This window comes from Acanthisitta chloris, unplaced genomic scaffold (assembly GCF_000695815.1).
Source record: "Acanthisitta chloris isolate BGI_N310 unplaced genomic scaffold, ASM69581v1 scaffold474, whole genome shotgun sequence".
Taxonomy (NCBI): domain Eukaryota; kingdom Metazoa; phylum Chordata; class Aves; order Passeriformes; family Acanthisittidae; genus Acanthisitta; species Acanthisitta chloris.
In genome coordinates, this window is record NW_008669615.1 from 2,588 (window position 1) to 13,421 (window position 10,834).

Genomic DNA, 10,834 nt, shown 5'->3' on the forward strand with positions numbered 1-10,834 from the left:
TGAATTCATGCACAGACCAGGTGCACCACCAGGCAACCCTCACAGATGGCTTTCCATGTCCCATAAATAGTGGTCCACTAGCATGTTTGTTGTGTTTCCTGAGTCCAGGGCTGGTCGTTTCATGGAAGTGTCCAAAGGAATTACAGTGCACTGCTAACAAGGTTATTTGGGAAAAAAACCCAGAGTAACCAAGTAAACCAAGTAATCAGAGTAATCCATCCAGTCTTGAAGGGGAGAAATGTGTTCACTTGGAGGTGGCAACAGAGACAACGACCCTGTCCCTTCGGAGGAGTGTCCTGGACCCTCAGTTTCTCCTGGCACAACCATCCTAGGTCACAGCAGGAGCTGCTGTGCAGGCTGAGCTCAGCCTTTGGCTCTTTACAGGCAAAAAGGCAATTTTCCCTGCAAACACTGGAGGGAAAAGGGCTAACAGTGGCTCTGTACTACCCTTGGGTGCTGCTGTGATTTCAGTTTACTCCAAACCACACAGGTGTAATTCTGCACTTTTCCTGCTTTCTGGAACTGCTGGGGAAACGGGGCAGGGCAGAGAGCATGTAAACAGTTCTGGAGGACTGGAGAAAGAATAACTTAACGGACTGCTCCGGCACATCTTCACAGCTTCATTGTCTGATCCATCCCCAGGCAAGGAGCCACCCTGGCTGCTGCTGCTCTCTGCTCCAGGCAGTCTGCTCACATGGACCTGGGTTATTCCCTTCCACCTTGGCTGCTGAAACAAAGCCATGGGAAGCAGTTCTGCCATATCCTGGCCGTGGGGATGATGTCCTTCTGTTTAATGGCTCCTATGAAAGATATACATACACCAAGCTGCCAGGTAGCCTTCACTTGGGCAAGCTTTTCCCCATACAACTGAAATCAAAAGTTGTTTACTGGAGACACTTCCAAAAAAGGAAACATAAGGGTCAGCAGACATGCCAGAAATAAAGTTCAGGGCAAGGAGAGGTTTCACTTCTCTTGCCCTTTGTTAAAAGCTGCATAAAAAGCATCCCAGAAGGATTTTGAGGGTACTTCATGGTCACTGGGGACTTAAACCCTCTTAAAGCATTACCAAGAGCTCCAGATTTTAGTTGAAGGTAAGTGAGCATATAGGTTAAACACAGACAGCCCCAGAGTACCCTAGATCTGCTGTTGGGGAGGTGACAAGGACAAGCAAATGACACCAGGAGGCTCCTTCACTCGTGCTCTGCTGGGAAAGTCCTGGGTTTGGTGATGTGCACTTCGCTGCCACCGCTGCCGTTGGTGGTGGTGGTGATGATGTACTGGGTGGTTTGCTGCTGGCTGCCTGGCTGAGGCTCCAAGGGATCCGTGTGGGCTGGGGGCTGGGGAACACCCACCGGGACCTCGCTGGGCAGGGAGGAGTTCTGTTTGCCATCCAGGTCAGGCTGACCTTCAGATATCACATAGTGAGTCTGCACGGGGAACAGAGAAAATAAAGCATCAGTTTCATAGCATCACAGAATGTGAAGGGGTTGGAATGGAGCTTAGAGATCATCCTCCAGCCCCACCCCCCTGCCCTGGGCAGGGACACCTCCCACCAGAGCAGGTTGCTCAAGGCTTTAGCCAACCTGGCTGTGAACACTGCCAGGGTTGGGGCAGCCACAGCCTCCCTGGACAACCTGTGCCAGTGTCTCACCAACATCACAGGAAAACCTTCCTAAGATCTAATCTAATTTTCCTCTTTCAATTTCTCCCCATTCCTCCTTGTCCTGTCCCTGCAGCACCTAACAGAGTCCCCCTCTGGCTTCCCTGGAGCCCCTTCAGCTCCTGGCAGGTTGCTATGTATCTTCTGTGACTCTGCTGTTCTAACAGTCTGTGCCTGCAGAGAGTTTGGTTTCATAGAATATAGAATCATCATGGTTGGAAGAGACCTTTAAGATCAAGTCCAACCATCCACCAGCACTGCCACTGTAACCCCTAAACTGTATCACCCAGCATCAGATCCAGACACCTCTTAAACACCTGCAGGGCAGTGATTCCACCCCCTCCCTGGCCAATATTCCAGTGCCTGAAGAAAGAACTTTGAAATTAAGCTCTATTTCAGTTAACTGTATTTGAAAGCCACACAATACTTGTTCTTTGATTTGAAGGACATTGGACTACTCTGCACTGAGTTCCATCTATGAATGGTTAAACTCATGACACAATTACCCCATCACTACAGATTAAAGTAACAATTTTTCATTCAACTATTCTGAAAGGGTTTTTTCTACATTCCACATGTTCTAGCAGAAGTTGCACTCCCAGTGTCCAACACCAACACAGCCCAAGGGCCTGCCTGCTTCCTTAGGCTGGATTGCTTACAAGGCAAGACAGCAGGAACTCTTCTTATTTTCTAACCCTACAGATCACAGAAAGCTGTGAAAATGCTTCCAGAAGCTGTTCTGAGATTTGGCTTAATGGATACAGTTTAATCATAAATATTTGTAGGACTCATCAGGCCCACTAAATAATGCTTTCTCCTGCAAATGTGAGTGAATGAGCACTTTAAACTGGAAGGACTCACACACACACAAGGGCTACACAGTGTGGACTCTGCAAATCCTAGATGCAGAAAACTTGCAATTTGTGATCACCACATCAAGGAATATGATGCTATTTCAGAAAAAAAGATTTTCCTTGAAATTCTAGAGATTGTTTCCTTTTGCAGACTAAAGTTTACAACTTTGTAGGTTTGACCAGTAGCACTTTTCTCCCCAGCTTATGACACAGCACATCACCTAATTTCTTAGCTGTTTTGCCTATATATTATGCTCAGCCTGGAACTTGCTACCAGTGACAGAAAGCCAATGCCCTCCAGTCCATACAGTCTGGACCCCCTTAGGTACCCCACTATTCTCTACTCTGTGCCCCAGTCATCATTTTGTCATTGCTTAAGCCTTCAAGCTGAAGGCTTTAAGTCTGATACATTACCCTGGATTTAACAGAGGCCACGATTGCTTTCCTTACCTGAGTGACTGCTTTCACTTGCCCTGTGTTGACAGTGGTGACTGGTGTGCCCACAGCAGTCTCTGTGATCACGTACTGGCCCTGGGGGATGGTCATCATCTGAATCTCGGATGCTGAAAGATGCAAATTGGACAGTCAAGACCTTGAATCGAAGTCAAAGACAACTTTAAAAGATCATGTCTTACCTAAGTAAAATTTCAAGCCTGAAACAGTGGGTGTCGAATAGAAATTCAGGTGCTGTAAGGCCTTGTCCAACTCCACAGGCCTCAAGAGAATTATGCCAGCTAACACCAGCTGCAGGTTTGGCAACTCATACAGGGACAGCACATCCTGTTCTCACCCAAATGATCCCACAATTACCATCCAGAGCTGCATAGACATGAGAAATATCTCATGTCACCCTCATCTCCTCTATGATTCTTTCACGCATCCATCATCCAAACCTGAATAAGCTGTTATCTAACACATGGATTCTTGCTGAGCCCAAGTTAATAAAAGAACCCAGTGCACCTGCCCAAATCTTGTGTGGGATCAGCATGGACCTACAGCAGAAGAGCTAGTGTAACCATTTTCATTCACCTGAAACTCTCTTGGTCTCTGTGAACATTAACCACACAGCTTGACGAGCTTTGATAACACTATCCCAGTGGGTAGCTGGAGACATGGGGCACAAATTAGTCACACAGAGTGGTGAGAGCTACTGCTGACACTTACAGTAGCTGCGGAAGGAGTTCCACGTGCTGGGCAGGTAGGTGTGCTGCACTGAGGAGCCTTGCTGCTGCTGGAGGGCCTGGTTTGGTGTGGAGGGAGCTGTCTGCATCTGGGAGGGGCTGAGTTCCTTCTGAGGTGGCTGCGAGGAGGGACTCAAAGGCTGACCCCCAACCTAGAGAAAAAACAAGGTGTGTTCTCAGTGTAGTAAGGACTGCACAGCTCTGTGCTGCTACAAACACACCCTTCTTACTGAGGGAAAACACAGGGTGGGCTCCAGAGCACAGAACAGGACACTGAAATAGAGATCACAGAATCATCAGGGCTGGAGGAGACCTCTAAGAGCACCTAGTCCAAACATTAACTTGCTACTGCTGTAACCCCTAAACCCTAAAGCGTATCTTCCAGCACCAGATCCAGACACCTCTTAAACACCTCCCAGGATGGTCACTCCACCACCTCCCTGGGCAACCTATTGCAATGTTTCTTGCAGCCTAAAGTTTACAATGTTAGTAGGTTTGACCAGTAGCACTTTTGTGAGTGAGTCTGTGATAGAGAACTGAAATTAGAGCCTAAATACTGGCCAACAGCATGGAGAGCTGCACTTCAAATATCTGAGTAATGCCAGTTTCCATTTACATCTTTCCATTCACTAACTTAATTTAAGCTGCAAATTTGTCTGTTCCCAGCCACTTACCTCTAACTTGTACACACTGCTAGGGGGAAAATAAAAAAAAACAGCAAAAAACCCACACAACAAACAACCCACACACCCTGGGACATCTGGAAACTACTTTGATGATCTCAGAGATGTTCATGTGAGAGTCATTTCATGGGTGGTCCTATAAATGACACAGAAAAGACTGTCCCCTGCATCAGTACATGCAATGTGCTGAGCAGACAGGCAGGGAAAGATTCCCTGCAGGAGCAGAGTGAAATACCTGTGCTGCTGACTGAGCTGCTGGCGACGGCTCGGTGACCTGGATGTGCTGCACCTGGATGGCATGCTGGGTGTACGTCTGGGGGTCATGCAGCTGCCCAACATCCACTGTGGAGTGCTGGGACTGGTGAGGTGAGGTAGCCTGGGGGAAAAAAATAAGCAGAGGTGTATACTTTGAATTCTTTGCAGAAACAGCCATACAAACCTCCTCTGGGACACAAGGTCGGGGACAATGACACAGGAGCCTTAATGGAGCTCTCGTGTTCAAGTCTGCTTAGTTTCTTTGCACTCCCAGGAGATAAAGTACACTTAACAGATAAAATGGCACTGAGATCATAGAATCAACCAGGTTGGAAAAGACCTCCAAGATCGAGTCCAACCCTACGGTGGTTACTAGACCATGGCACTAAGTGCCACATCCAGTCTCAGCTTGAAAACCTCCAGGGATGGTGAATCCACCACCTCCCTGGGCAGCACATTCCAAAGCCTGAGCGCTCTCTCTGTAAAAAATCTCTTCCTAATATCCAACCTAACCCTCCCCTGGCAGAGCTTGAGTCTGTGCCCTCTTGTCCTGCTGCTGGTTGCCTGGGAGAAGAGACCAACCCCCACCTGACTCCAACCTCCTGTCAGGGAGTTGCAGAGGGTGAGAAGGTCTCCCCTGAGCCTCCTCTTCTCCAGGCTGAACACCCCCAGCTCCCTCAGCTTCTCCTTATGGTTACACCTCAGTGATACATTGGAGAGGATTTGCCTAAGGTCGTACAAGCTGTTTGTGGCAGTGCTTGGACTGAAACCAAAGGCTCTGAAAACCATGACTAGTGTTAATCACTTCTCTATAAGCATCTTTCTCTAAAATGCATACACACTCGAGATCTACACACCCAATACTGTAGTTTGACTCAGCTCTGCATCAAGACAAGTGCTCATAGGCTTTTAAAGGTTTTTTTCTGAGCACCTGCTAATGATACCAATTGCAGTAACTTCATTACAAGTCTCAGATCTTGATAAAATTAAGGTCTTGATAATATTACCTGCAGGAATCAGTATTCATGCTCTTTATCTTTAGAACAGCCACAGCCAATATTAACTGGGGCCATTGTTTAGGCCTTTATTAACAAAATTCATAACCTGATTTGTAATGAGGAGCCAGAGAGAACATGGAATTTCAGATTCAAATCCCAACACACAGTAGTTTTAGCTTCACCCAGGGGACAGCACGTTTGAAGGCTACAGTGATTTCTTACAGCTGCCTGAGATGTTTTCCTCAGCTCAGTTACTCTGGTTACACTCTGGTTTTATTTTTAGGAGGCTGTTGAGCTTCAGAGAATGAATATTCTAATAGATGATATGAAGGGAACAAGCAAGCACTCTCTGTACTCCCAAATTTTGGCTCTGGCTCACTGAGAACAAGGAAACACAAATTAGTCTTGAACTGCAGAAAACAGGTCACCCACTGACCCACTTTTCCAGTTGCTGGAAAACCTTCCTAGAGCAGACTCGAGCAAGGGTGCCCAGATGGGTAGAATGAAGTCAGGACTGTGTTGACATGTCGCCAGCAAGCTGGCCAAGGCTGGCAGGACTATTTATGCCCAGGACACAAGGCTCACAATGGGAACCCTATGCATTATAAACCAATTGACCTGTAAGAAATGGTCTGCACCACTTCTTGTAACTACTCCTTAACAAACTGCAGAGTGCTGCAGCCCCAAGAACACACAGGCTTGATATGGAGGGGGTAAAAAGCACAGCCAGTCCCACACAGGTTACTCACCTGGGCCACTTGAACAACCTGCAGCTGTATGTGCTGAGGCTGCTGCAAGCCAGTTGTGGATTGAGACACAGGGATGTACTGGATCCGCTGGTAATCTCCCTGGGGAGTCCGATAGTCCGTGGTGAGGGTCTGGGAGATCTCTGTCATTGCCTGGGTCAGTAAATCTGTTGTCTGAGCAGGGAGAGAGAGGCAGACCATCATCACATGCTGATGTACTTGTGCAGGGCTGTGGTTCTTCCATCACACTGAATCTACACTTATATTGGGCCTGGGCATTTATGTACAAGAGCCTAATGTGTACAGAGGTTGAGGCCATAAGCAATCAGCAAGGACCATCCACTACAGCTGCTCTCTTGGTCTAAATACTAGTCAGAACCATTAAGGGCTAACTTATCAAAATAAAAAAATAATTACTTCCACCCCGTGGCATAACAGTATTCTATTTGACAACAAAAATTCTGCACCTGTGAAGACTTGACTTGATTTTCAAGTCAAAAAGTGATTCATGGATGTATTCCACCTTTTCTCCTCCCCTGCCAGTCACAACTGCAATTCTGGAGTGTGTGAAGACATTTAACACCTAACTAATCAGGTTTATGAAGCCAACAGCAGCCTGATTGAACCTCTCCGTTTTCAAGTAGAACAGGTTTTTTATCCAGTTAATCTTCAAAGAGGAAGTTTTAAACTGTGCTCAGTAGGCTTTATAAAACTATGCAGCACTCCAGCACTGCTGAAGGACACCAGAGTCATTTTGTAGTCTCAGCTTTCACTTCTGTGGCAGCTGATGTATTAACACTGGAGAGATCAGCCACTGCAGATTGATATCACTCAGTGCTGCACTGTCCAAAGGATTACAGAGGGATCTTGACTCCTCTGAACACAGTTTGATCCAGTCCTCAGTCACTGTTAAACATGTCCTCTTGATGCCAAGAACTGCAGGCACCTCAGAACAGCCCCAGTGAAAATCCATGACAAGTGTGTTCCTGACTTCATTAGGCACATGTGAATTTATTATGTGGAGTCAGGAGGAACGAAGTTGGGGGAAAAAAGCCAAATCCTTAAAGGTCCAGAAAAAAACACACAGCTCCTGGCAGAGCAAAACTAAACCACACAGACTCAGTGACAGAAGTGATCTCACATAACATCCTAACACAGGCCTTAAAAGTGGTGTCTGCCAAACAAACACTGACTGGGGCACCAGAGAGCTCCTGCTCTGGTGGCTCCCCTGCACTGGCCTGATGTGCTGTGCCTGGAGCTCTTACCACGACAGTCTCTCCAGTGGTGCTGTCAGTGGCCAGGACAGCTGGGGTGGAGCTGATGACAGCCGTGGCCATGGGGGTGTGGATCGTGTTGGGCAGCTGAGCAAACTCTGGGTGCTTCTTGCGGATGTGCTGCACCATCTTCGTCTGCAGAGAGATGCAAAGGAGGGTTAGAGAGATGGTCAGTAGCTCTGCTAGGGGCCAACTGAAATCCAGCAGCCAACTGTGGCAAGGCAGCCAAGATTCACACTGGGATGATTTACACCACTGGTCAGCAAGATGGACACAAGGATCACAAAGCTGCTGCTGGTTAGAACTACCTGCACTGAAATATTGCCCCAAACAGCACAGCCTGTAAGTTTTTTACCCCAACACAGCCAAGTATTTTGGGGACCTTTTCCAGAGGTCACCTTTTCTGTGTCAGAATCATTGAGGTTGGATGAGACCTCTAAGATCATAAAGTCCAACCATGAACCTGTCACTGCTGGAACCCCTAAACGCTAAACTAAATCCTCCAGTGCCACATCCAGACACCTCTTAAACACCTCCAGGGATGGTGACTCCACCACCTCCCTGGGCAATATTCCAGTGCCAGAATAGGTTTCCCTACTCCTCTCCTTTGTAACTATCAGTGAGCAGTTTCCAAGCCTTTCCATTTGTGACCACACTCTGGTAACATTCTCATTTCTTCAAGCTCCAGCCCTCTCTTCAGAGAACCTTTTAGCCCCCAAACAAGCAGGCTGTGCCTGCACTATCAGCACACAGCATGAGAGCAGTGCTCTGCCTCAGACAGCTCTGCTTGCAGACTGACAGGTGACAGAGGCTGTGACAGAGCACCCCAGGGAGAGGCTGTGCCTCCTGAGGCCAAACCACCCCCATACCTTACTGCTGTACTGCTTGGAGCAGTGAGGGCAGCACACTGGAGGGGTGGCTATGGTGCCTGTCAGCTGGGTGTGGGTGCTCAGCATGGGATCTGGCTCTCCTGGGCCTGCAGGGCGAAGCTTCCGGATGCTTGGAGGCAGCTCAGCACCAGGATGGTTCTTCAGGATGTGTGCTTTGCGCTTGCTGGCACTCTTGTACACCTGCAGGACAGAGATTTGGAACTGAAATGGTGCAAACCTGATGTCTGTACAGGAAACAGCTACCAGTTATCTCCATCTGGAAAGTCTGCACGTAGCTTTGGACAATGTGTTTAGTCAAATCCCCAAACAATTACAACATAATGCTGGAATTTACATCCACATTCCAGTGTCTAGTCAATCTGCAAGAGCTTCTCCTTGTTGTGTAGCACAGAGAAGCCATTTCAGTACACATTAGATGCCACCACCAAACATCACAGCAGGACAGGGAAGTAAAAGGAAAACCCGTTTTGCCTAATACTTGAAGGTCAAATGTCAGAGAAGCCACTGATCACCAAAGCTGTAATTTGCCCAGTGTTAACAGCATGAGGGCTGATGTCTCCACTCCCCTCACACAAAGCATCAAACTGCCTTCGCAGCCTTCAGTGATCAACATATTTTTAACTCTTTTTAGGCACATCAAGAAATGAATATCCTGTAACACTATTTCAAACGACCCTTTTTTCCCTTTAAACAAGGGAAGGAGTCAACACAGAAGAACACAATGAGAATAAGGACAGTCAAAATACACTCCCTGGTAAATAAAGGCCCCTAAGCATGAAAAGCAAAGGCCAGGGAACAAGAGCAGGAACCCCAAGACACTGCAGAAGCAGCTTCAGGCTCCACTGAACACTGGGAATTACTGGCATGTGACTAAGTAAGCAGCTTACAATAAAATGGATTAGAGACTAACTTTTAGAAGTGATACAGAAACCAAAAGGACTTAGTGGTCAGGAATTACAGACAGACAGGATTCTCAGTCCTGGGCTCACACAGGACTCAGGGTCAGTGCCTGCGTGCTGGATCACAGTACTTGAGTCTTCCAATGCCAAAGACAGCAGAAAACTGCAGTTTTCAATTAGCATTCCACTGCCTTGGCCTGAGTGCATTTTGGTTTTTTGTTTCTATGTTTTTTGGACAATACTGCAGGAATGTTGCTGGCAATCACCTCAAAACAGCTACAAACCCTGCCAAATATTTCTATGCAGAGACAAATTGGTTGCATACAGGTCTGGGACTGAGCTATCCTCTGAGAGGTGACTTCCCACACACCTTATCACAGTATTGACAGAAGTAATCTCTGTTGGGTTTGATGATGGGCAACGTGAGCTCTGGCACCTCTTCTATTTTCATGTCTGGATGTCTCTTTGATAGATGATTCACCTTAGGGGAAAGAAACACAGAGAACAAGAACATATTAGAGCTGGATGCCAAACAATTCCTACTTCTCCTGGACATGGGTAACAGCCAAACCAACACTGAATGATGCAAGGCAGCAGGACCAGAAGCATTTGCTGCTGCAGAGGTTATTGTGCACTCCCACTTTGTTGCTGAAGGTAAACGTGGTCTCATTTACAGTTTCACTAACCAAAATAAGATGGGAAGGGTTAAAAGAGCTTTCCAGAACTCTCTTGCAGCTGAGAGTGAGGTAGTGTACACTGAAGGGTCTCTGCCCAGATCACAGCCCCCATGAGCCCTTAGCAAACAAGACCTCTTGCTGCAGAACATCCTTTTCCCAGAGGCAGTGACAAGGCATGGCCAGGAGAGGCCCTCGAGAAGGGGGAGAAGCAGAAAACAGGAGAGACAGCAGGAAAGCTGAGGCACCAAGGCCGAACTAGGCAATATATACATCTCATGTTCTGTTAAATACATTGTACATCAGTCAGCATTGCTTAGTGTGGAAATAGGGCAGTGACAACCAGACATACAGCACAGGCAGTGAAATGTGCAAAGACATTTGCTGAAGAGATAAGACACACAAGTTCAAAAAAAGATTTATCATCTCAACTCAGCTACAGAATTAACCCTGTTTCACAGAATTCTGGCTGGGCAAGGCCAGGCTGGATGAGGCTCTGAGCAACCTGGTCTAGTGGATGGTGTCCCTGCCCATGAAAAGGGGGGTTTGGAATGAGATGAGCCTTACAGAATCACATAATCATTAAGCTTGGAAAAGACCGCTGAGATCATTAAGTCCAACCTATGACCTAACACCACCATGGCAAACAGACTATGGCACAGAGTGCCACATCCAGTCTGTCCTTAAATACCAACAGGGATGGTGACTCCACCCCCTCCC

General features: G+C 47.3%; 1 protein-coding gene across 1 annotated transcript in view; it reads right to left on the reverse strand.

Annotated features, from left to right (window-relative positions):
* Positions 1-1,067: 1,067 nt before the first annotated feature.
* The window catches only part of PRDM10 (PR domain containing 10), a gene marked incomplete at its 5' end in the record, with an annotated part of 33,605 nt that continues 23,838 nt past the window's right edge, over positions 1,068-10,834 (reverse strand). Inside the window, 8 exons of the mRNA XM_009073354.1 lie at positions 1,068-1,427; positions 2,965-3,077; positions 3,679-3,847; positions 4,614-4,754; positions 6,381-6,551; positions 7,643-7,786; positions 8,521-8,721; positions 9,811-9,921. Coding sequence (XP_009071602.1) covers positions 1,191-1,427; positions 2,965-3,077; positions 3,679-3,847; positions 4,614-4,754; positions 6,381-6,551; positions 7,643-7,786; positions 8,521-8,721; positions 9,811-9,921 — 1,287 coding nt within the window. The remainder of the gene's footprint in view (positions 1,428-2,964; positions 3,078-3,678; positions 3,848-4,613; positions 4,755-6,380; positions 6,552-7,642; positions 7,787-8,520; positions 8,722-9,810; positions 9,922-10,834) is intronic.